Below are 27878 nucleotides of genomic sequence, written 5' to 3' on the forward strand. Positions count from 1 at the left end.
AGACCCTTGAGTTACGAACGGTTTACCATATGAACATTTCGGGTTACGAACGATCTTTTTCAACTTAAGGTATGAACAAATTTCAGATTACGAACAGAAATTCGTGTAACACGTGACGAACAAGTTGACGTATTGAATGTATTACGGTGTATGGTACAGCACTGTACTGAAATGTGGTGTGTGTTTTATGTACAGCACAGTACTACTGTGTATTGTTTATTATTGTTTATTACAGTATTATCTATTCTATAATTTAAGATTAAGGGAAAATATAGTTGTATTTATAAAAAATAAGACTATTTAAGACATTAGAAAGGTTAGGTAAGGCGGTGGTTTGGGAGGTCTGGCACGGATTAATTCTACTTACATTATTTCTTATGGGAAAAACAGGTTTAACTAACGAACATTTTGACTTAAGAACAGCCCCTTGGAACCAATTAAATTTGTAAATCAATGGTCTGCTGTAGTGTTTTTAGAACCAATTGCTAACTGAATTGCCGTAAGATTGCTAGGACACCTCATAGTGCAAATAGGGCACTTGAATACTATATGAATGAAAAATGTTCAATCGCTAAACACAAACCTTAAATTTTGAATAACAACTAATAATCAGAAATGAATTTTCACACTACATACTACAAACATTAATTTAAAGGAATGCTTTATTGATAAACATTGGCATTAACATAAATGATAAGTATTCCACTTGAAAGAAAACCAAACTTTTTGTCCTGTTAAGCTAGAAGCTCTAACTTAAAGCTGTATGGTGCTCGTTCTCTCTACAACAGCCGGTCCATTTATATATTATCATTTCTCTCTGAGGATGTGCTCAATATGATACATTTCTCTCCTGTATAACAGATATGGCCACCTGTTCTGTAAGTAAAATAAGCTGTATTTCGAAAGCCAACAACTCCTGCGGTGTATTACTGGCAACACAGATATAGTTATTTTATTATATAGTTATCAGACATGACGATTCCCTTACATTTAATTTCAGTCTAAAATAATGCTAGTACTACACTACTGAAATGACACGATGAAAAAGTAGGATGACAACTTCCCAATAAAGAGAAAAGACTAACTGTGCTACCAAAACAAACTACACAGATAACAAAAAGAACTTGACACCACTGGGTTCCTCAGTGTTTTGATGTTGGGGTAGTGCAGGTTAATATAAGAATATAAGAACCATTTTCAATAGTGACTAAAAGTATGGTAGTGTAAGTGTGAGCTGGTGAGATAGCTCTTTGTTTCAACAGCACAAGGTCTTTAACTGGCATCCAATAGCTGGCACAAAGCAAAATAAAGCAAAGCCCACCCTTCTGACACTTGACCTCAAAATAATTACAAGTGAATGGCAATAACAGAAAAAACTTAAGTGACATACTCTGACCAGCGAAATTAAGGGAAAGAAACGTAACGTGAAAGTGTAAGGCAGAGAATTAGACAATCATCGAGTGTACAGGAAAGCATTGCTTTACATTGTACTTTGAGTAAAAAAGGAGTTAAATTAAGGTAGCATAGAAAACTGCAGCAAGTTCCTCTTTCGGGAGCGGTTCTAACAATAACGCCCTCCCGTCTCATGTTTCAGTCGATTTTCTTCACATTTACTCTCACCATCTGATAAATGCTGCCTGGCAGTACAGTTTGAATATAGTTAATCTGTGTTTCTTTAGATTTCTATATTGTTATAAGTTACGTAAAAACATTATGCAAAGCAGTGTAAAATACTTTTGAATACAAAATGGTTTAACATTTTTCTTTTTTTTTTTTGTACAATCCTTCTTGGATGAGTTCATGTCACGAAGCTGTGGAGGGTGCACGCGAGTAGACAGGCGAGACGGGCACATGCAATCTTTGGGTAGCAGAGGGCGGGAGAAAAGAGAACAGAAAGGAGAGGCAGATACAGAGAGAAAAAACAGAACTAATGGCAGATGTAGAGGGTCAGGCATCGTTAAAGGATGAGATGAGTGTCCGATTTGGAGCGTAGGAGCTCAGAATGGAGCGTTGTCCTGCACGGGGTTTGATTCGCTGGGAGACTGAGGGTTCTCACCGTTGGCCTTTTCTCCAACCACCTTGGACTGGAACCAAAGGAAAAAAAACAAAAGGCACACAGGTGGGTTGTGAGGCAATGCACTAGGTACAGTAATCCTTCCCTCTTATTAAAGGGAGTGGTAGCTCAGCAGTTAGGCTTCTGGACTAAGAATTGGTAAATCACTGGTCAAGCACCACTACTGTTTGGTTGCTATTGTGGACCCTTCAGATATCTTCAGATAAATACACTGTTGAGTCCCATTACTATGACCACTAGCTAAAATCCAGAGTAACCGCCTAACCCTGTGGAGCACGTACAGCAGCTAGACAGGCTGGGAGTGACCTAGTCCTAAAGTCCTAGTAGGTTGTCACAGGTATCTGGAGCCATGTTGACTGCAGTGAGGGTTATTGGGGAAGGATCCATAGAGCAAACACGACGATCAAGGTGGTCCCACAGATGCTCAATTGAGTTCAAGTCTGGGGAATTAGGGAGTCAGGGTAGTACTTGGAAGTCTTGGTCATGATCTTTCAGCCAATGTTGGACATTTCTAGTCGTGTGACGTGTCACATTGTCTTTCTGGAAGATCCCATCCGCCCCGGGAAGACAATTTTACCCAAGAAACATGACTTCCTTCATGAGCCACGCACTGTCGCCGTTGTAAGTAGGAAGTAGTCATAATAATGTGACTCAACTGTGTAATAATCTTTTTTTAAATTATTTATTTATGCATTTTCTCCCCTTTGTCTCCCAATTTAGTGTCGTCAATCTGTCCGCTGCTGGGGATCCCTGATTGCATTTGAGGAGGGTATATTGTTGCTCACGCCTCCTCCGAGTGCCCATGCACTCTGCACAGGTGCCTCTATCTGCTAACCAGGGTCCTTACACAGCGTTTGAAGACCCCACCCACTTAATCTGGTCATCCCGCCCAGCAGACACAGCGGCCAATTGTTCCCGCTAGGTGGCGCCAAGATTAGAACCGGGGTGTTCAGAATCTCAGCGCTGGTGTGCTAGCGGAATATCCCGCAACCTGGGCGCCCTATAATTATTTTTTTAATGTTATTTCGTTAATGATTTCTTAATAAGGGACAGTCTTACCTTAATGTTTTCAACTTTGTCTTCAAACGTTTTGAAGGTTGGTGAGTTCCTATCAGGATAAATTATCCAAATGTTAATGCAAGTATAAACAGACATAGCTGAAGGAATAACATGCTTTGTAGTCCTAACTATTACAAATTAACATATATGGTCAACAGACCCTCACATGTCCAACATTTCCTCTTCAAAAATTGAGTTTTATACTGCATTATTAAATGTTGTAATATTGTAAACACGTTCAGCATTTCAGGTATTGATAGAGATAATTGTATTAACATGCACCAATCTATTCAATCTATTATACATCACTAGCACTTGGTACTAGGAAAACCATGAAGGTTTTGGGGGTTTTGGATACTAGAATCATCCTAAAATACTTTACCTCATGACTGGCATACTTATGGAATGACGAATGGAGTAGTTGCTACTTCGAAAGCGTTAAAAGGAAACAAGAGGTGCAAGTGTTAACGAGCGAGAAGGATTTTGTAATACAAAAAAAATGCAAAGCAAAGAATTACAGTTTAACCAGAACCCACATATTAAGTAAAAAGTTTACAGACACTTGTAAGGGACCTGTATGCCATGGCAGACTTGGGATTTGGCCATGTCCCCTCCAGTTGTGTGCAAACCTTTGACTTTAACTGTACTGTTAGTCCACAAAGTTGAATCAGTTCATCTGGACACAAGTTTGTTGTAGAGATATGTTGCAGAGATGTTTCGTCACTCACCCAAGTGACTTCTTCAGTCACTGAGAAACATACCTCTTACATACCTCTACAACAAACTTGTGTCCAAATGAACTGATTCAACTTTGTGTACCTGGATTATTGAGCATGCATCAAGACATGTACTGTGTTAGATGACAAAATTGATTCTTTCTGATCTCAAATGCTAACTTTAAGCAGTCTAATTAGCATAAATATAATCAGCACAGATCATTTACATTAAATCCACCATGCATAAGAGCAACTAAAAGAGTGAACATCAACTAAATAGAAACAAAATCGATTCAAACTAAATTGCCCAGCAATGCCTGTTGTGTGTCATGCTAGGGTATTTTTTTTGTCCGTGGGTTACGTTTTGCATACACTGTATTTATTAAAGCTAAAACATGCAATAGCAGCAAATCTAAGCTTCCTCTTCCTATGGTTAGTTTTTGCTTCCATTTTTCTGAGAGATTAAAGATAAATAAACCTCAGAGCTACTGAACATTTACAAAGCACAGAAAAATCCCACTTTACCCACTTAGCCACCGTGCCGCCCAAACAGTAGATGTTATCACTATTTAGGATGTTGTAAAAATAAGTTACTAGAACCTTGAGCAGGCTCTTTTTGAAGGTCACTGTGTAAATGTACATTTCTGAGCAAGAGGTGGCACAATGGTTGCTGTTTGTTTGATAATCTACTGCACATCCATGGGCTCCTAAGCAAGGCCCCTTAGCAGCTGTCAGCTTATTAAGATGCCTCTATGGATGATATATGTTTTGGCACCAAATGGTTTCATTTGCCATGGCACTTAAATAATCCCTTTAGGTTTAGATATTGGGTTTTAGGTTCATTTTAGACATTTGAATTCATTTGGAAAGAGCTTGAGACACAAGCAATGACGGGTGTAAATAATTAGCTGTCTTAGCTGTTCACTTAGGACTGGATCCCAGAGGAGCCATATTTATATTTACATTAGTGGCATTTAGCAGACGCTTTTTGACTGAATACAGTTCGAGGAATTAAGGGTTAAGGGTTTTGCTCAGGGGCCCAACAGTGGCAACTTGGTGGTGTTGAGGCTTAAACCTGCAATTCTCTGATTATGTTTGTACCACTCATGTTTACACCACGTCTAAATGGTGTACAAGTGATTTGGTAATTGGTGGTATGGTTTGGTGGGATTGTTGAACACCTAGGGTTATGTATGGCAGGAAAGGTTATAGTTTACCTCAGTTATGCGTATTACATTTGCTTTAAAGTCATTTTAAGTTATGCTGATTTAGTAACTGAATCTGATTTTGGAACGTAATGAGTTAGAAGGAGAATCCAAAACAAGCACAACCTATTTTATTGTTACATTTATACACTTTGTAACATCTACTTATTGTAACCATCTGTCTCTTACATTACCAGTTAAAGCTCTAATCTTAGTCTTACCCAAATGAGTTAGAGAAAGGCAGAGCTCTGTGGGCCAATCACACGCAGCAATAAAAAGGGAAAGGGAACACAAAACCAGTCAGGAAGAGCGTTAGGCATCAAGCAAAAAGGAAAACAAAACCAAAACAGCAGGGATATAAATATTGCACACTACTCAATCTCAGCGATAATAATTAAATGGTTTTACAGCAGGTTCATCATCACACATGCCCAAACAGTACAGGTATTATATATGTATTATATAGTAATACAAGACAATGTTGATGGAACATTTCACTGAATCATTTATCATAGCAGCGGATAGCAAAACAAATGTAGTATAACATGACGTGTGATGAGGCTTCACAATATACTGTTAATGGTTACCACTGCAGTACTGATTATTGCTAAAATCTGCAGTATACAAATACGCAGTCAGTTGGCAGCATGTTTTCAAAAGACAACCCCAAGTCGTATTATTACCAAATACACCCATCAGCCATAACATTACTGTACATTTTATCAGCTCCACTTACCATATAGAAGCATTTTGTAGTTCTACAATTACTGACTGTAGTCCATCTGTTTCTCTACATACTTTTTTAGCCTTCTTTCACCCTGTTCTTCAATGGTCAGGACCCCCACAGGACCACCACAGAGCAGGTATTATTTAGGTGGCGGATGATTCTCAGCACTGCAGTGACACTGACATGGTGGTGGTGTGTTAGTGTGTGTTGTGCTGGTATGAGTGGATCAGACACAGCAGCGCTGCTGGAGTTTTTAAATACAGTGTCCACTCACTGTCCACCCTATTAGACACTCCTACCTAGTTGGTCCACCTTGTAGATGTAAAGTCAGAGACGATCGCTCATCTATTGCTGTTGTTTGAGTTGGTCATCTTCTAGACCTTCATCAGTGGTCACAGGACGCTGCCCACATGGCGCTGTTGGCTGGATATTTTTGGTTGGTGGACTATTCTCAGTCCAGCAGTGACAATGAGGTGTTTAAAAACTCATACAGCAGTGCTGCTGTGTCTTATGCACTCATACCAGCACACCACACACTAACACACCACCACCAGTCAGTGTCACTGCAGTGCTAAGAATGATCCACCACCCAAATAATACCTGCTCTGTAGTGGTCCTGACCATTGAAGAACAGCATGAAAGGGGGCTAACAAAGCATGCAGAAAAACAGATGGTATACAGTCAGTAATTGTAGAACTACAAAGTGCTTCTATATGGTAAGTGGAGCTGATAAAATAGCCAGCAAGTGTAGAAACAAGGAGGTGGTTTAATGTTATGGCTGATCGGTGTACATTACCAACATTTGGTCTGTCCATATTTCTAAGGGTTTTATTACCATTATATTACCATTTAATAAACAAACAAAATAATAAATAAATAATTAATATACATCATGCAGGCTTACTTTGAGATTCAATACGGCTGCTATTTTGCCTCTTTCAATACAATTCTCTGTCCTAAAATAATATACTCTGTGCTTTTGATCTGATTATACACTCATTAGATTAGCTGTAGAGTGATGCCCTGAGATTGCCTGTGAGGACAACTGGATTTTCGTGGCTTTAACACTGTCATGTGGTCATGCAGAAATACCACGACCTGGCAACTGAGTGTAAAAGCTTAACAACTTTAAACCAGAGGCTGGTTGGATTTCACCTATCCAACATCCTGCTCTCATGTTGGCCTGTATTTGTATTATGGGTGCAGTTACTTGTGAGTGGGTATTCTAAAGCCTTAGATACATATTACATCTACAGTCAGTGACAGATTTAGGTCAACCATACCAACAACAGTTCAGAGAGCAATAAAATAGTGCTTAAAAACATTAGATTTAGACAACTGATGGTATGAAATCCTCTGAAAACAAATGCCAGTACAGCATAAAACAAAACAAAGCACGGAAGTGCCAAAGCCACAGAGACCTTGGCACTGTGCAGGGAGGAAGGCTGAGCACGTGAAAGAGGAAGCAGTTATGAACTATGGGAACATGCAGGGGTAGTCAGGAGTATTACATTTCTACACAGATAAGAGGAGCAAGACAGAACAAAATGATAAAGTTTTATAAACAGTAATAGGCAATAATAAAATGGAAATGGCTTCAAGACAGAAAATGCACATTACAATATGTAGTGTATGCAGCAGAGTTAATTCTGCAGAGTTATGATTCAGGAGATTAAAACAACACAATAAACCTAATAAAAATGCACATTTGAAAAAGTTTTTGGACATTTGATCATGTAGTCACAATAATAAACCAGTTTTAAACATTTAAATCCTAGGGTCACCATGACTTTTTTTCTTTCTAGAGCAGGGGTTTTCAACCCGTGGGGCTAGGTACAGGTACTGGGGCGCGAGTGCCTGACCAGGGGCCGTGGCATTACGAGATTTTTTTTTACTAAAGCAATTCATTTTTCACGCACAGGAGACACATTTGATTAGTCTTACTGACCACGCACGTTTAATGTTATCCAGTTCAGTCTGAAAAAAACCTTCGCAAACAGCGAAGATAAATGGGTGCCAAAAGCAATGACAGGTGGCATAGGACATGTGTGTGTGTGTGTGTCTTTAAGAGAGCTGCATCGTGGGAGATGCTCTGTTCACAGTATCGATATAAATGATTCAGGAGTCGATTCATAAATAGCAAAGTGTAAGTTTCTTTTCTTAGACATCTCTCCGTTTTTGCTGTTATTAATGATGTTGCAGTTTTAAATAAACACCAGCTACTACAGAACATTGTGTGTGACTCGCTTACCTTAAAAAGCTCAGGCTTCATTAAACTGGCTTTTACCACAGAGCCGTAGCCGAGTCTGTGGGTTCAGTAGGTTGATGATTTTGGTTTTCATCAAAAATTAAATGACCTGATGTCTGATTTAAATGTTCCACAATTTTCCTCAACTGGTCTCAGCAAGACCAAATTATTTAAATGTATTTAAATATTTTATTAGGATTTTATTTTAGCGTCAGGTTTTACAAACATTGGTTCATCAGTTCAAGTTTTCTTAATGTTAAACACAATATTGAACAATTTAGTGTCTCCAATTCACCTCACTAGTATGTTTTTGGACTGTGGGAGGAAACTGGAGCTCCTGAGGGAAACCACACGGACACGGGGAGAACATGCAAACTCCACACAGAAAGGACCCAGACCACTACACTTGGCAATCGAACCCAGGACCTTTTTGCTGTGAGGCGACAGTGCTACCCACCGAGCCACCGTGCTGCCCGTTAGAGCCCTTTCAAACCCATTAATTATTAAAAAAGATGTAAATATTCTCATTAAATGCACTAGAGCAGGTTATTAGTTGTAAGGTGTCTTCTTTTATTATTATTCATGTAAACATGGCTTGTTTAGTGGAGGAACTAATATGACAAATGGATACATGAATGGAATATTCTGTCATGGGTTACCTCATGTCTCCAAATTTCCTACTGATAGCAGAGCCCACGGTGGAGAAGGCTGCCGAGGTCTTCTGTCCTGCCTGAGACAGTGTTTCCTGAGTCTTCTTGTACCTATAAGAGAAGACGTCCACAGAGAAGACAGAGCAAAAAACAAATCAGAGCTTTTCACCCAGCAAAGCATTTTTTTTTTTTAACAAGCATGTAAGTTTGCAGATGCATTTAGCAGCAGGCTCAAATGAATTCGCTTCACAATGAGAAGAATCAACCCAACATTATAAAAGCTTCTACTACAGCTCCCCATCAGTCCGAGTCAGCACTCAACAAATCCCCAAACCTAACACAAAAGCATGACAGCATTACTACCCCTTACCTCAAGCTCCCGAGAGAACAGCATTTAACACAGGACAGCAACAAAGAAAAAGCAAGACAGAAGCATAAAGAAAAGAAAAGCAGATGAAAGGATGAAAACCAAAAACTCACACTTCAGAGTGGGTAATGTCATCCAGAGTGGCGGAGGCTGAAAGATATCTATAAACAGACAGGGGGGAACATGTTCATATCGCCACTCTCTTACATGCACAGATTAATCTGGGCTTACATGATTACACGATAACAGAATTGATGAGACAGATGGGAAACTGAGAGCTGCATGGACAGGGTTCCAAAGACATGCAAACGCAGACACACTCAAGAAGAAGAAGAAACATGTCTTTATTTGTCACATATACACATGTACAGTACAATGAATTCTTTTCCACATATACCAGCTTGTACGTTGATCCTGGAGCAGACAGGGTTAAGGGCCTTGCTCAAGGACCCAACAGTGGCTGCATAGCAGAGCCTGGATTCGAACCGACAAGAGCCCAAAGCTCTACCCACTAGGCTACCACTGTCCTATGTCCTATTTTATCGCCACATTCGAACCTGAACATCAAACGTGACAATAAAATAGGATGACCTGTGAGTGTGTATTGAGTGTAATAATGCAACCCTCCTTACTTCATCAAGGATTGGGACAAGCACTGAGAGCGAACTGACAAGTGCACCACCCAGTGTCTAGGCTGTTTGGCCACCAAGACAAGGCTATCGAATACAAAACAATTGCTGGGTACAAACTAAAATACAGATCTGCTTATCGGCTTCTAAAGATTCAAGAGTTTTACTGTCATGTGCACAGTAGAATCAGCAGTTACCTTGTAGAATGAAATTCTTACTAAAAAAACTACTAAACCTAAACTAAATTATGAGGGATCTTTAAAAATTGTCCACACTTTTTTAAACTCTATTAAACAAAACAAACAAAAACAAATGACATCACTTTATTACATAGTCATCTAAACATTTTACCCTTTGTTTTTACCATTTTGGAATCGAAATAGGGAATCAATAAGAACCGGAATTGATAAGCAGAATGAGAATCGGAATCAGAATTGCAAAAATACAAACGATACCCAACCCTAGTGGTAGTTCAGTTGTTAAGTTAAGCTACTAAATAGTTTGCTGGTTTAAACCCTTGACCTCAATTGCAAGTAACTTTGCATAAAAGCATCTGCTAAATGCCATAAATGTAAATGATTGTATAGCATGCAAGCTACAAAATGTTTACAAAAGAAAAATGTGAATGATAAGTGGCTATAGCTTAAAAGCATCATACGACTCCCAAAAGCTCAGTGTTTATGTTCTATTTCTAGCTTAATTTCTAGTCATGTTGCTATGATTCATGGTCAGACAGCCATGAGTACTGACCTTTATGCTTCTCTGTAATTAACTAAGGTGTCCATGCATTAAAAGAAAACTCATGGCTTACTGCAAACCATCTCTGGTAAACAGCAATGACTGGCTTTAGTTACAGTGTATCACAAAAGTGAGTACACCCCTCACATTTCTGCAGATATTTAAGTATATCTTTTCATGGGACAACACTGACAAAATGACACTTTGACACAATGAAAAGTAGTCTGTGTGCAGCTTATATAACAGTGTAAATTTATTCTTCCCTCAAAATAACTCAATATACAGCCATTAATGTCTAAACCACCGGCAACAAAAGTGAGTACACCCCTAAGTGAAAGTTCCTGAAGTGTCAATATTTTGTGTGACCACCATTATTTCCCAGAACTGCCTTAACTCTCCTGGGCATGGAGTTTACCAGAGCTTCACAGGTTGCCACTGGAATGCTTTTCCACTCCTCCATGACGACATCACGGAGCTGGCGGATATTCGAGACTTTGCGCTCCTCCACCTTCCGCTTGAGGATGCCCCAAAGATGTTCTATTGGGTTTAGGTCTGGAGACATGCTTGGCCAGTCCATCACCTTTACCCTCAGCCTCTTCAATAAAGCAGTGGTCGTCTTAGAGGTGTGTTTGGGGTCATTATCATGCTGGAACACTGCCCTGCGACCCAGTTTCCGGAGGGAGGGGATCATGCTCTGCTTCAGTATTTCACAATACATATTGGAGTTCATGTGTCCCTCAATGAAATGTAACTCCCCAACACCCGCTGCACTCATGCAGCCCCAGACCATGGCATTCCCACCACCATGCTTGACTGTAGGCATGACACACTTATCTTTGTACTCCTCACCTGATTGCCGCCACACATGCTTGAGACCATCTGAACCAAACAAATTAATCTTGGTCTCATCAGACCATAGGACATGGTTCCAGTAATCCATGTCCTTTGTTGACATGTCTTCAGCAAACTGTTTGGGGGCTTTCTTGTGTAGAGACTTCAGAAGAGGCTTCCTTCTGGGGTGACAGCCATGCAGACCAATTTGATGTAGTGTGCGGCGTATGGTCTGAGCACTGACAGGCTGACCCCCCACCTTTTCAATCTCTGCAGCAATGCTGACAGCACTCCTGCGCCTATCTTTCAAAGACAGCAGTTGGATGTGACGCTGAACACGTGCACTCAGCTTCTTTGGACGACCAACGTGAGGTCTGTTCTGAGTGGACCCTGCTCTTTTAAAACGCTGGATGATCTTGGCCACTGTGCTGCAGCTCAGTTTCAGGGTGTTGGCAATCTTCTTGTAGCCTTGGCCATCTTCATGTAGCGCAACAATTCGTCTTTTAAGATCCTCAGAGAGTTCTTTGCCATGAGGTGCCATGTTGGAGCTTTCAGTGACCAGTATGAGAGAGTGTGAGAGCTGTACTACTAAATTGAACACACCTGCTCCCTATGCACACCTGAGACCTAGTAACACTAACAAATCACATGACATTTTGGAGGGAAAATGACAAGCAGTGCTCAATTTGGACATTTAGGGGTGTAGTCTCTTAGGGGTGTACTCACTTTTGTTGCCGGTGGTTTAGACATTAATGGCTGTATATTGAGTTACTTTGAGGGAAGAATAAATTTACACTGTTATATAAGCTGCACACAGACTACTTTTCATTGTGTCAAAGTGTCATTTTGTCAGTGTTGTCCCATGAAAAGATATACTTAAATATCTGCAGAAATGTGAGGGGTGTACTCACTTTTGTGATACACTGTATATACAGATAAGCCAAAACATTAGGACCATCCATCTAATATGTTGTCAAAACAGCTCTGATCCACTGAGGATTAAACTCCATGAGACATGTGAAGTAGTCCTGTGATATTTGGTACCAGAATATTCTAGCAGGACCTTTAAATTCTGTATATTATTATGTTTTTAATAACATTTAATGTGTCCTTTGATTAACACAATAAGGTTTCATGAACCCAGTTAAAAAATTTTTATCTTCATGTCTCCAAATGACAACCACTGCCATAGAATTACTGTTTTAAAAAAGTTGGGACATTTTGTAAATGCAATAAAAAGAAGAATCTGTGATTTGAGAGATAAGATCTTAGTCAGTGTAGGGCAAAGCTAGGAAGCACTGTTGAATGTGCATGACCTTTGAGCTCTCAGACCGCACTGAACGAGATACCGTCATGCTACTTTGATAAACACGCCTCTGTCCAACTTCTTTGGAGTGTATCGCAGGCATCAAAGTCTAAACTTCCCGGTTCGAATCTGCACCATCTAGCAGACACAATTGGCAGACACAGATTGGCCATCGTGTCTGCTGGGTGGGAAAAATGACCGAACTAAGTGGGTGGGGTCTTCAAACGCTGTTTAAGGACCCTGGTTAGCAGACAGAGGCACCTGTGCAGAAATGCGGGCGTAAAAAAGGGGTCCCCTAGGACTGCGAGGAGCAATATACCGTCCTCAAACGCAATCAGGGATCCACAGCAGTGGAACTACGCTAAATCGGAAGAAAAGCGAGAAAATGCATAAATAAATAGGAAAGAAATTCCAAACATCTTCTTTCTAAAAAGTAGAAATATTTTCTCTCTACTTTAAATAAAGATTCAAGAGAATTCACAAATTACAGGTTTTTCTATTTTTTGCGTTTTACAAAACGTCCCAACTTTTCCGGAGATGAAGTTTGTGAAATACATTCCATACAAAACTGCATGTGAATGAACTGCAATACTGTCAGTCAATATAGTGTATCATTTTCAAGCTTGGCATTCAGTGGCACAGCCAGCAGAGAGCAGTTTTGCCTGTATTAGTTTTTTTGTTTATTTTCCACCTACTTTATTCCACATCTGAATATGTAATCTGTATTTTTTTTTAAAAACCCTCCTGTACAGCCTGCAGTTAACTTTTTAGCACAGCGTCAAGCCTGTTCTTGTTTAAGAACATCCGACATTCCACTAGAAACAACTTGTAATTTAAACCAGCAATCCAAAACTGAGCCAAAAAGACAAAGAATGATCTGGTGGCAAAAGACAACAACTGCTTTTTATTGCTGATGTGGCTGTTATTTTGTGTACCACTTACACACACCGATGGACGAGTTTCAAACCATGGAAAATTGTGAGCACACCCAAGTTCATTATTGCTGTGGGTGGCACGGTAGTGCGGCAGATGGTGTGGGTGCTGCACAGCCAGTATCCTGTATCAAAATCAGCAGCTTAAATATTGAAGTTTGTTGCTGATTACATCGCCAAAAGAAAAAATTCCCATGGCATTCTAAAGCCAGCTTGACTTTGGACAGTGCTAGCCATGTTCCACGTTCAAATTATGATTATTTAACACACATTAAACATTAATAATTAGAGTGGTACCTTATTACTTGACTTAACTCGCAATCTTTGAAACTCGATGCATTTCGTGGAGAAATCTGTTCCCCTAAACTCAACATGTTCAGCTTTTTAAAAAAAAAAATTTTTATTCAATGAACAGCCACTTTGTTCAGCGCTCTGCTTGAGCGGTGTGGTAATACGTCATCAAAGTGCGCATATGAGACGAATCTGCATTTATGCGGAATAACAGTCAAATCAAGTGAATACAAATTCAAATCTATCACATACACGTCCAGATGTAACCGCTTACAAATGTACAGCACGTACGAGCCATGAAGCCGTTTTCAAATCCATAACGCTGGAATTGCCCCAGAGCATTTCTAAGCGAGGACAAAAACAAAATTTACAAGGACGTAAATTGTTCGCCGTTTGTAAACCGATCATTTACTTAAATGAAGCAGAGGAGTGAAAGTATTTAAGGCAGGCAGAGTCATATTTCAGACACCCACTTGCAGAGTGACTAGAGCAAAGACGGGCACACTGAGCCTTTGTCTCACAGAAGCGAGCTGGGTTTCGTAATATGTGGCCCGTGCCATCAAGCTGAGAAGCAACTTTGGTTAGTATCCATGCTTACCACACACAAATATATCAAGGCAAGAAAAGAGCAAACAGGTTTTAGTCTACACAGATAAAATCAAAGCAATCCTAATGTAAGCCCTGTTTTTCCAACAGTTTCTATTTATACAATAGACGCTAACCTTGGCAAAAGAGCTAGCTTTTACAGCTGACCCTAACCTGGCCAACAGCGAGATATACAGGGGAATTTGGGCTGTTACAAATGCATCACAGTGGAAAACTACAGTGCAAGTAACCACTTGCCAGCATGCTTTTATTACCGCTGACTATTTCCTGAAAAAACCAAAGCACTAATGGGCTTCCAGCTCCAGATGAACAATCAAAACACCCTTGAGTTTAGTGAACACAGCGAACCAGACATGTCTGTTCCAGCGTGCTGTATCAGTGGTTACCCAGAGTTACCCAGTCACACAGTGCTGAGAGATCCTTGAGCAAACACACAGAAAACATGCCAACTCAGCCAACTCACAGTTCACATCCTGCAATCTTCTCATTCCACTGGCCCAGTTTCTCAGTCGCTGTCATGTAGCTATGAATACACAGAGTTACGAACTGTCTCACATGTACCCGGGAGAAACTGTACAATACAAGACGCTGAGTTTTTTTTTTTGGGTATCTCAAATGCCATGTGGGGACGTTAATAATTAGGGCCCTACTAATTCATGGAAAAATGTGCTTAGTTACATTAATAGTAAACCTAGAAAATCTAGCGACGGTGCAAGGCTTCATGTCTCTAATATGAAAATTCTCGTCCGTGTTTTGACCCCCCACCCCACCCCACATCCACAGAATTGGTTGGTAGTTTTCCCAAATTCAGTTACTTGAGTCATGTTTTTAGCTGCTTTAGACTACATCTTGGACATTATGACTAACCCATTGCTAACTCCTGAATTGCCATCCTGCTGTGCGGCTACATGAACAACGATTGGCTGTTGTTCACACAGGGTGGGAAAGGCGAACCAGGGTTCCGCATAACTGTTGCAATTAAGACCTCTGCTGGCTGTCGGGGGATAATGCTGATCAGGGTGTGGCTCTCCATACACAAAGCTGATCCGCATATGAACTCGTCTCGTGCAGGTGAAAAGATGCAGTCAGTACTGCACACGTGTCGTGTCAGTAGTGGAGGGTAGTATCAGTACAGAGGACGTGCAGTGCAATCAGGGTAATTGGATACAACTACAGTAGATTAGGGAGAAAATTGAGGGGAATTGCAAAAAAACTAATAAACTAATAAATAAAAATAAAAATCGAGGTCTGTAAAATTAAGCACATTTTCCTGTGAATTTAGTAAGACCCTAATCCTACAATAATAGCTACACTAATGTTGTCAGGGGAAGATTTATTAAACTGACTGCATCTTTCTTACCCGATTAGCATGATTATCATGAGTTTCCTTGTTTTAAACTAAATACGTTTCATACAAAACGGCAGTGAAGTGAATGTTAGTCAATACTGTCAGTAGTGTTTATTATTTCAAGCTTGGTGCAGCGGCACAACCAGCAGAAATCGATTTTGTAACGTGATAGGCATAAATGCCGCCGTCAGCCTTGTGGTGAGCGAAGCACAAAGCGCTTATTAGAGGCATTTTATACAATCCAATTTAATGCTAAACCTTTAGTAAAACTAACCCAGGTCAAACAGGCTTAATCCAGGTTTAACTCCTAGTGATTTGTGTCAAAAAGTCACCTGGAAACCTAACCCAGGACCTTCTTGCTGTGAGGCGATAGTGCTACCCTCCGAGCCACCGTACCGCCCGATTAGCTTCTAGAAGACCAAGGAGGATGACTATGCCTGCTGTGAAGTCCTCATCAGATGGCATCACCATCTCTAGACTATTAAACAAAAGCACAGAGAAAGAAAAGCTCTACTCACGCATTTGATGTCTGCACGTCCTGCCAGCCCTTGGTAATGTTCTGCTTGAGTTCAGACAGAGGACTGAGGCCCAGCTTACGCTTCAGTTCAGACGCGTGGCGCTCCTTGGCCACCAACACCTGCCGCAGGGTCTGAATCTCATCTTCTACCTGAGATCAGGATCAGAGAATAAAACCAAACACACACAGGGAATTTGTTTCAGTATTTTCAGTTGGACACCAACGAGCGCTGGTTGGTATGAGTTTAAGTTTTACCTTGATGAGTTCTGTTCTCAGTTCTTCAGCCTCCTCCTCGGTGAGGCCTGGAGGAAGTGTAGCAGGGCTCACAACAGAGGCTCCTTGTTCTGCTGGGATATCTGATACGGAGTCAGAGATCAGGCCTTTGTTTGGAGAGTTCAGATTGATGTCTGCATGAAAGTGAAATATACAGATTTTAATTATTTTATTGCATTAATTGAAAGAAAAATACATGCTTGTAAAATTTCACACAAGAAACTATTTTCATTTTAATATGATTTACTGTACTGCACTGGCAAATCTGTCAGCTACCAATAGCAGAGGAGCTATGCTAACTTCTGAAGCTGCAGTGTTTAAGATTTATACACACGATTCAATAAATATCAAGTGATTTGTTAAGATTAGTGAATGTATTAAAAGCCGTAGTAGTAAAAAGTATTATAAGCTGTAAATGTCTTTTATAGTGGCGCTTTTTTATTATTTATGGGGATAGCGTAAGCTCAGTTTGCTGATATAGCAATTTGGGCAAGCAAAACTGACTTCCGATTTAAAAACTTCCAAACTGCAGGTTAGCTGAAGGTACAGAAATGTGTCACAGCTCAAATCTCTTGACCGCAATGGAAGTGGAAGTTTTTCTGGTTAAGCATGAATTAGCCAATATGACCTCCAGTACCAGTATATATACGCTATCATAAGAAAATAATCAATAATGGGTGATGTAATGCATTCCAAAGCTGATTACACTAATCAGTCATAACATTAAAACCACCTCCTTGTTTCTACACTCACTGTCTATTTTATCAACTCCACTGGCCATACAGAAGCACCTTGTAGCTCTACAATTACTGACTGTAGTCCATCTGTTTCTCTACATACCTTTTTAACCTGCTTTTACCCTGTTCTTCAATGGTCAGGACTCTCCCAGGACCACCACAGAGCAGGTATTATTTGGGTGGTGGCTCATTCTCAGCACTGCAGTGACACTGACATGGTGGTGGTGTGTTAGTGTGTGTTGTGCTGGTATGAGTGGATCAGACACAGCAGCGCTGCTGGAGTTTTTAAATACCGTGTCCACTCGCTGTCCACTCTATTAGACACTCCTACCTAGTTGGTCCACCTCGTAGATGTAAAGTCAAAGACGATCGCTCATCTATTGCTGCTGTTTGAGTTGGTCATCTTCTAGACCCTCATCAGTGGTCACAAAATACTCCCCACGGGGCGCTGCTGGCTGGATATTTTTGGTTGGTGGACTATTCTCAGTCCAGGTGTTTAAAAACTCCATCAGCATTGCTGTGTCTTATCCACTCATACCAGCACAACACACACTAACTACTACTCTGTAGTTGTCCTGGGAGAGTCCTGACCATTGAAGAACAGCATGCAAGAGGGCTAACAAAGCATGCAAAGAAACAGATGGACTACAGTCAGTAATTGTAGAACTACAAAGTGCTTCTATATGGTAAGTGGAGCTGATAAAATGGACAGTGAATGTAGAAACAAGGAGGTGGTTTTAATGTTATGGCTGATCGGTGTATATTCCAATAAAAGTACAGGCAAACATGCTTTACTTCTTTTATACCACTGTGTGGTAGGCGGAGGTGTCTTACAGTGGTCAGTAGGTCAAAAAGAAATAAAAGCAACTGCCTGTATCTAACCTATTCCTAACGTCTCTCTTTCTCCCTGTGTGGTAGATGTTTAGTCTATGTTACAGTTAACAGAGCCATGAGCAACAACACCGGGCTGAAACTGGAAAGCTAAACAAGTGTTGTTTGGATAGCTGCCGATACATGAATCGTCTTCAACCACCAGTGGTGAGCCAAAAAGTAAACATTAAAAAAAGTGTAACGTCCCCTGATCCAACTCTGTCTTCCCTGCTTGAACTTGCTGCACTGCTAATACCCAAAATCAACTGCCATGTCCGCTCAGCCGAGCTGACCACCATGCAGCTATAATGCTAGCAGACTCCATTCTTATCTCCAGAATCACAGAGGCACCACCTTAGGATGTAGCCATCCTTTAGCACTTCTTGTTTCCAGTTTCATCTCAGCAAGAGTATCAGCACGATATCATTAGTATGTCATCAGTTCCAACGTGGTCTCTTTTCAAGATGACAAGACTAAGTCTGTTGTATCTCAAGGTGTCGAGAGACAAAGCCGAACTTAAAACTGGTGGCTTGTCTCTGGGGGAACAACACTGTCAGTGGAAGAGGGAGACTGGCCACTTAAATTAGCCCAAAGACAATAGTTGGTTACAGCAGAACCCCAAGAAATCAGAGAGGGTGGTGGAATAAGTTGCAACAGTGGCAACCTGGCAGTGGTGGGGCTAGAACAGCAACCTTTTTATTACTGGTCTAGTACCTTAACCACTAGGCTACAACTGGCCTAAAAACACAAACATTTCATTGTATTGTTTGTATTTGGCTGGTCACTGGGAAGTTTATATAAACATGTTTAGGTTTTAATGAAAAGGGAAAAAGAAAAAAAAAAACATTTAAACCTCACATTACATCCCACACTAAACCCACTTACTGGCTTCTATGGTAGTTAACGTGTGGTGGTAACTCAATTAGTGGCAGCGTAGGATCTAATGGTGATCTCACTGTATGTAGTTTTAAATACACAAGCCGTAGCCTAGTGGTTAGAGTACTGGACTAGTAATCAGAAGATCACTGTTTCAAGCCCCACCACTGCCAGGTTGCTGCTGTTGGGCCCTTGAGCAAGGCCCTTAACCCTCAATTGCTCAGATTGTATACTGTAACTGTACTGTAAGTCGCTTTGGATAAAGGCGTCTGCTAAATGCTGAAAATGTGAATGTAAATACAGATTAAATTGAATTCACCACTTCACCAGGGCAAATATGGCGTACTTTGACGTCTGTGCTCCATCATGACAAGAAAGCTGGTTTAACCAAAATCTACCACCACAACGTGTTTATTGAATAACACGTGTCTACACTGAATAACACATTTCCCAACAAACACTTGTACTACAGTGCCAAAATGATCTTAGGTTGCAGCTGAACTATAAGTAAATATTTAGTATTAGTAGAACCTAAAATTTAACATTGCCACACAAACTGTGAAAACTATTGCCAAAAAGCAATTGCCAAATCCCAATTCAGGAATTCAGGAATGTAGCATTTTGTCAATTCGCTGCATCTCTGTGTGTACGCAATCACCACAGCAACTCACAAATATTTTGGCAGGACAAATACGCTTCTCAAAGGTCCAATTAATCCCATGCTACTGCTACAAAAATGATACGTTTCAATACTCATTTATACACTACAAATGTGGATGAAAAATGTATTGAAAACAAAAGCATGTGTAATACTAACAAACTGATCATCTTTAAGATTCTAATAAAAAAAACCGCATTTTTAGAAGTACTTAAGGGGGGCAGGGGGATTGTAAGACCAAAAATTTGTATTCTGCCGGTTTCATAGTATATCACTGTATGTTTTTTTTGTTGTATTACTGGGACTTTTTATATGTCTGTGACTGATTTACTGTCATAAGTTAATAATAATTTCATTATGTATATAAAGAAGGTTTTGAGTACTATAAGCTTTGCTTGGTCCTACAAAATGACACAATATATGATGGAATCAGTACGCTTGAAATATATAAAATTTTTATTGTTTATTTAATATTTAAGTATTATACTATTACCCTAAGCTCTCCCTTTAACAAATAAAACGACGTTTGCAAACTCCACTGTACAACTTGACTGTTGGTCTGTTGTAGAAAAGTGGACGACTTTAAATATCTCTGCTTCCAGTTTGCTTATAACGTTGGTTTAGCAACTGACCTGAAGTATTTTCATCCCGTAATTATTGCTCTGAAAGCTTCTTTATCGACTGCCTATAGAGGAATCGTGTCCTTGCATATGTGGATTGTTACTGCATTTGTAATGTCGTTGTTTGCAACAGCAGTGGCTCTACAAACGGTACAGTATATAGTGTTTTAGTCTGCTGACATGCCTCATTTCTTTGGCAGGTTCATCCGGAGCATATTTGGTCGTCTTCTTTTTATCCTTCATCTGTTTTGGTTAATTATTTTTTAACCATATTGAGGAAGCCTCTCTTATCTGTATGTCATGCTAACTCTACCTGGCTAACTCGTAAGCTGTATCTAATCTGCACTGTGCTTTTAGCGGCGAACAATATTATATGATTTGCTGCCTACAGCTGTTGTATTTACTATGCTACGGTATGACGGTATTTGAAAAACCCATACCATATGAATCAAAGATGGTATACTGAATGTACCATCATACCACCCAGCCCTAGTACAATGTTTTTCAAATTTCATTTCAAATCAAGTATCAGTGTAACAATTTGAGTGAGAAGTTAAACTTTAAACAGCCTTGAATTTTACATGAATCTCAGAATTTCCTAGTATTTAGTATGGCCATATTTACAACAGGTAAACCGTGGCTTTTACCAACAACAAGCTTTTGAGAAGTAGATCAAATCCACTTGCTCAGTCATGTGAGCATGAACTTTAACAGAAAAGGAACCTTATACAAATGTAATAGTGAGAAATCCTGAAGTTCATGTTTTTTAGAGACTCAACTTAGTCAAATTGTTAAGATGATTGTAATGCAAAAACACTGTTCAACAAATTCAAGAAAAATGCAAAATAGAAGCATAATCACTAGTGGTCTCAGATATTCGTCCCCCAATTATAATTCATAAAAAAATATATTTGCTTACAGTTACAGTTTGCTACAGTTTATATTTTAAACTGGCTAGACCCATTTTTGCATTTTTTAATGATGAAAAGATTAGGAATCTTTTTAAGTGACGCGTTAATATTTAAACATAAATGATTTCACAGTTCCCCTCAAAAAATGGACCCATGTTCTTCAGCTGTGCACACAATGGTGCCATTCATCCTAACCAGAGCTGTGTACAAGTAAAGAATGGGTTAGTATATTAACAGTACAGTGTTTTTAAGAGTTCTGTGTGTGTCCATTCAGAAGCAGTGGGTGTTTAATGACAGACTTAAAGCTTTATTAAAGGTTTGGATATTCCTTAGCTTGTATGTGTTTCCTACATAAATATAAACACAAGAATCAATATGATCAATTTTCCTTCTATGAATTATTGAGCATTGTTATTGGTTTGTATGTCACTAGTTGTAGATAATTAGATAGAAAACAGTCAATCTTACAACTGAATTTTAATTTCAATTATAAATGAATAAATAAAGAAAGTATCCTCACATAAATAAATTTGATTAAAAAATCCCCTACCTGGCAACTTTGTGAAGTGCCGTCAACTAGGCGAGGTGAATAGCGCCAGTGCCCTCTGCTGTTTAAAATGAATAGCTGATTTGAATCGTGACACATGTGCACCGATTTTTAACTGTCTTGTGGTGCATCGTTACATCCCTACTTGGAAATGATACAAGTACAGCTGATGAATGAATGCCCACCTTTTCAGCAACCTTAGTTCCTAAATTTACATTTTAATTCTATTTCAAAACTTACATTTACACCACAGACTAACCAAGATGTAAAAAAATAAATAAATAAACAAACCAAATGAAGTGTTTAGAGCTCAAAACATCCAATTTTGATCTCTGGCAATTGTATTATGCATCCAAACAAATTCTAAGTGAAATAACTCTCCCTTTACTTTATTGTTTTTTTCTTTAAATACAGCTATTCTGTACATTATGTTTTATAACATTCTTGTTTATGTTCTTCATGTACAATTGGTTTAGCCTATTTAATCAGCTACATTCTCTTGCTAGTTAGCAAGTAGCTTGGTGTCACAGATATCCTTCCAAAACTAAGAATAAAAAGGTGGGAAGCATTATTCAGTTTTGTGTGGAAGACTTCAACTGCTTTAACACTAGCACTTTTGTTTCAGACCTGATCCCCAGGTTCAGTATGTTTGGGTATGTGTGAAAGCAGTTCATAAGCCAGAGTAGTGGCCACAGGAACCGGTCTGAAGATTGCTTCAAGTGAGCACTGTTTGGTAAGGGCGTAATCTGTTACCTAGGCTGTATACCAATCTGATAACATTATTACGTTTTACACATGAGGGTAATTGTTCAGGAAAATGTTTTTGTACATAAACAAGCTGTGACTGACTTACTATCATTTTGGTAGACATGTAGCAGCAGCATTTAATGTACTTCATCTATGTGACTCCCATTATGTCTGGGCATAAAAATGCAAACTAATCAGCCAAAATAAAAAAGTTATATTTGTCAACTGTATGTTTGGACAAAAAGGTGTTTGATTTATATGTGTATATAAGCTCCTTCAGATCATTCACTCCTAGCATGGTCGAATAAACCGTAAAGCCTACATTGGCTCCAGCCAGGGGCGATTCAACATCTGGCCAAGCATTCCACCTGCATTTATCAAATAATTTTGTGATTTATGGGTCTGGTAGGTGCCAGATTTAACATCAGGTTTTTCTGAACACAAAATGCCAAAACCTAAACAGTAAAAAGCTTGACGTATTCCACAAATGTCATATATCAAATGAACTTAACTGATCAATAATGAGTTCCAGTAAAATCACTAGTACATTGTGGCTGTTGGTGCATTGAGTCTAACAAGTTAGAATGTCTGACGCACATATTAAGTCCCGATTTGTTCAATAATCCTTTGTTATATGAAACACTGTTTTTACTAATACAACCAGAGGCAAACATGAAGACACGCTTGTTTTAGTGATTGAGGCAGACCAGTAAGTGACAAAGAAAGCTAATACAATTCATTTTTATTTAAATAATAAAGATCAACTGTATAAAACATTAAAATGATCTACACTCTGTAGGAAAGTGGATTTGTTATATGGCCGAGAGCCAGAAAATGATTTAATCTGATCCTGAAGCCTATATTTAGGCTTATATATTATGTATTTTGTTTATGCATTTTGTCCCCTTTTTCTCCAGACTTTTTAGCGCGTCCAATTTCCCGATTGCGCCATGCTTCCTCTCCACTAATGCCGACCGTGCTCTGATTTGAGAAGAACGAAGCTAACCCACGCCCCCTCTGACACGTGGGCAGCAGCCGTATGCATTTTGTCACACACACTAGGCGAGTGCATATATGCGAATCAGCTTTGTGTATGGAGAGACACACCCTGGTCCGCACTCTTTCCCCGCCTCTGTGCAGGCGCCATCAATCAGCCAGCAGAGGTCGTAGTACATCAGTTACGAGTAGTCCCTATCCGACTTAATACCCCACCCCTATATGAACAACAGGCCAATCGTTGTTCATGTGGCCGCTCAGCCCAGCCGGATGGCAGAGCTGAGATTCGATACGATGTATTCGAGGTCCAGCTCTGGTGTGCTACCGTGCATTCTTACCTGAGCGGCTCTGAAGCCTTATTATTAAGATAATATATCAAAATATACACTGACAAGCCAAAACATTACGATCACCCAACCAATATGCTGTCAAAACAGCTTTGACCAGCTGAGACATGGATTCCACAAGACTGCTATATCTAGTACCACAGACATTATTCCAGAAATTGTAAAGTGGATCATATTATGGTGGATCCTGGTGCCATTTCTTCAGCGGTCAAACAGTGCACACATGCCCAATCACATGATCCTGGAGAAAACTGGATTCATTGGACCGTCTTCCATTGCTCTACTGTGTATTTCCATGCCTGTGTACCCACTGTAAGTGCTTTCAATAACAAATAGAATTTGGCATTCACAGCATTTAGCAAACATTTTTAGCAAAAGCAAATTACACATGTGACGATATAAAATCCAAGAAACTGAAGGTGAAGGGCCTTGCTAAAGGGCCTGACAAAGGCAACCTGGCAAATGTAATACAACCATGTGAATCAGGTACCTTTACTAGTACCTTATCATTTACGTTTACATTTTCGGCATTTAGCAGATGCTCTTATCCAGAGCGACTTACAGAAGTGCTTCCATAGCAAACACCACCCCACTCTAGTCCAAGTAAACAATAGTCCAAGAACACAAATCCGCTAAAAGCCGTTAGAACCAAAGTTGTTGGTTTTGTTTTGTTTTTTTTGCAAGAAATGAACAAGAGCGTAAGTAAGCAAGTAAGTACAAGTGAGCCCAAGTGCTTAATACAGAGGTGGGTTTTTAATCGTTTTTTTAAAGAGACCAAGAGACTCAGATGTTCGGACAGACAGAGGAAGCTCGTTCCACCACTTGGGTGCCAGTACAGAGAAGAGCCTTGATGAGGTTTAATGGCCTTAACCCACCTTTTTACTAAGCACTTAAGCTGATTTGTACTTACTTATTAACACACTTCTCCATTTAAAAAAACAAAACAAAAAAACCCCACTTTGGTTCTAACAGGTTTTAGCAGATGTGTGTTCTTGGACTGTTGTCTACTTAAACTAGAGTAATGAAATGTTTACTATGGAAGCACTACTGTAAGTCGCTCTGGATAAGAGTGTCTGCCAAATGCCGAAAATGTAAATGTATCCCCATACACTGATGTAATATCTGTTGACACACTCACGTCATCACCAATATTAAAATTATCTGCAGACAATCTGCACCAATGAGTACTAGTCAGCCAACAAGCTGCCAGCATTTTGTATTTTGTCCCTTTTTACCCCACTGTTAATGTGTACCTGTGGGCACCCCTTGCTGTTTTGGGGATACATCAACCGAGTCGTCTGGTCATAACATTTTAGCCCTCATCACTCAGGTCTGCCCATATCTGCTGGATTCATCAAGCATATTCTGAGTGACTACCATCAGCCCAGCATCTGATTGACATGCCATGACATGCACGAATTATGAAACAGGCATCGCCTTGCATATTTCTGGGAGATCCTAGTGCTTCGGCTCATCTGGGTACATCATGACAATTAATTTAATGTCATTCAGAATCATTTACCAATATTTTACCAGGAAAATAATGTAGAGATTGGGGAAATTGAACAATTTAAAGGATTACTATGTTCTCAAATAAGTTACTTGTTACAGAGAGGATAGTAAAAGCACAGGTACCAGCTGTTAATACAGTATATCGCAATATCGGTTATATCACCCACCCCTGCTGGCAGGCTATTGATTATTCGCCACACCCTCAACAAATGCGATAAGCAAAGCAAAACAAGGTGGAAAAACCAAGCCACAGCTGAACTGTTACAGTACATAGACTATTGTATTAGATCTAACCAAATTTAACCACCTTGCTTTTAAATACATCAGTGGACATCGTAGGTATATGTCAATCAATATGCATGTTAAACAAACCATAACAGACTAAACAAAACCAATCACATACACATACATGTATTACCAAAGTGTTGCTCAACAGCTGATTCTGATTACTATTATTATTATTAACATTATTGCATGTTACATGCACATCATCTCCATGTTGGCAGGGTTTCACATGAGCCATTTTCCATGTTGTCTATATCTGTAGAGTAACCTGATATAGCTACACTACCCAGATTTCTCCTTCAACATCGGACACTGCATGCAAGAAGACAAAATAAACCCCAATGTAATAAGAAACAATGCTTAAATAAAAAGAAACAGTAAACAGCAGCAGTTCCAGCCTGTGTGACTCACTAACAATGTAGCATTAGCGCACTGACTCTTCTGGTTGTGTTTACCTTGACTAGCGGAATCCATGGCGTCGAACAAAAACACTGGAAATTGCTCTTAAAACGACTTTCACCAATAATTAAAGGTTAAATATGATGTAAAAATAGATTTTAAACTCAGAACACTACTATACGTGGGTGGACAACATCCAAACACAACGTCGCTGGAGAAAGTGAAGAGAAACAGAAGCCAGTACAGCCACCTCAACTCAACTCTCAGCTCTCACTGACGGCTGCTGCACCGAGGCCGCTGAGTGCACCTCTATTCCGGCGCACAGTAATGACGCTCACTGAGCTTTGTTTTGGACCAGAATTACAGTCAAAAATCGCTACAAATTTCTTATTTTCTCATAAAATTCCTTAAATTTATTACAATAAAAACAATCTATGTCTTACGTGTAATATAATTGTCACCTAGCAATTGCTAAATGTCATTTTTGTTGTTATTGTTTATGAATAAATATACTCTTCATTTAAGTGCTTTTTTTTATTTATAGCCCACTAAGTCAACTTTCAAGTCAACTTTATTTATATAGCGCTTTTTACAATAGACATTGTCTCAAAGCAACTTTACAAAATCCAGGACCAACAGATACAAAAAACCCCTGTTGAGCAAGCCGAGGGCGACTGTGGCAAGGAAAAACTCCCTGAAAATTACAGGAAGAAACCTTGAGAGGAACCAGACTCAGCAGGGCCCATCCTTCTTGGGTGGCCAGGAGGATACTTTAAATAAATACACGATTTACACAGAGCATACGAACACAGAATTAAATGATCTAAAAGTTATAACTGGTAATAAATAGATAAATAATAATAGAGTTGTTCTTCGGTGTAGTCTTCAATAATGTCTGTAGTGATTTCTTGTCATTCTTGGTGCAATTACTCCAGACCAGTCACATCCGGCAGGAGCAGCATAGTTGTCACGGCAGTCTCGACTTTAATCCTTAACCTCGGCGGGTGAACAGGTTTCCATCAGAACGCCTTTGGAGTAAAACAACAAAGAATGTAGTTAATAATGTACAATGCTAGTTGAGTAAAACAGTTTTACAGAGAGTTTTAGACTCCGGCAGCCCTAATTATTACAGCATAACTAAAAGGGAGAGCGAGCAGGTAACAAGGTCATGAAGGCTTTCACAGGACATCAGCGCCCACCTCTCCTACCCAAACCGGAGTGATTGGACAAGAGAGGCAGAACGACAGCAACCCAACATCCCACTACAGCACACCTATTTTTATTTCTGACCTAGCTTGCTGTTGTTGTGTGTATAATAGTGTGGATTTTGTCTAGACAATGCAGAGTAAAGTGCATTTTAAATAGCAAAACGGGACTCCAATTATATATCAAATGAAGTCCATGTCAAGTCAAGGTGTCTGAATACTTTCTGAATCCACTGTATATCAGAGAGGAACCATAAAGACCATGCGGTCTCCAACCTTTATTTGCACCAGGACCGGTTTCATATACGATATAATTTCCAAACTGACGGGGGCGGGAAGATTTAAAATTGCAGTGTTTTCTCTAGAATTTTTTTTAGCAGCAGTGGCAGGCATTCTCAACCCCCCACACACCCACCGCCCCCCATCCAGTGCAGCGCAATATTTAATAAAAAGTAAAGAAGAATACATACACTACACAATAAACTTTACACACTATTTATTTTCATATTTTATATACAGGGTTGGGGAGTAAGTGCTTTCATGTAACAGTTATGTGATTAAATACATATAAAATAAATGTAATTGTAATCTGTTACACTTTGAGAAAATCAAAATGTTGGTGATTACAAGGTTTACACTCAATCATATATA

At 39.6% G+C, this 27878-nt stretch overlaps 1 protein-coding gene across 2 annotated transcripts; it reads right to left on the minus strand.

Moving 5' to 3' along the window:
- Nucleotides 1-644: 644 nt before the first annotated feature.
- On the minus strand, nt 645-26281 carry tpd52l2b (tpd52 like 2b). 2 transcript variants are annotated; one of them, XM_063015139.1, is made up of 7 exons: nt 26079-26281; nt 16500-16651; nt 16246-16394; nt 9160-9207; nt 8689-8790; nt 3134-3182; nt 645-2084 (listed from the first exon to the last, which is right to left on the minus strand). In XM_063015139.1, exons 1-7 carry the CDS (start codon nt 26095-26097, stop codon nt 1998-2000), a joined length of 606 nt encoding a protein of 201 aa, XP_062871209.1. In that variant the 5' UTR covers nt 26098-26281; the 3' UTR covers nt 645-1997. The 2 variants fall into 2 exon arrangements, with proteins under 2 accessions (XP_062871209.1, XP_062871210.1); XM_063015140.1 differs by lacking the exon at nt 9160-9207.
- Nucleotides 26282-27878: the final 1597 nt, after the last annotated feature.

The sequence above is a fragment of the Trichomycterus rosablanca genome, chromosome 19 (genome assembly GCF_030014385.1).
Source record: "Trichomycterus rosablanca isolate fTriRos1 chromosome 19, fTriRos1.hap1, whole genome shotgun sequence".
Lineage (NCBI taxonomy): Eukaryota > Metazoa > Chordata > Actinopteri > Siluriformes > Trichomycteridae > Trichomycterus > Trichomycterus rosablanca.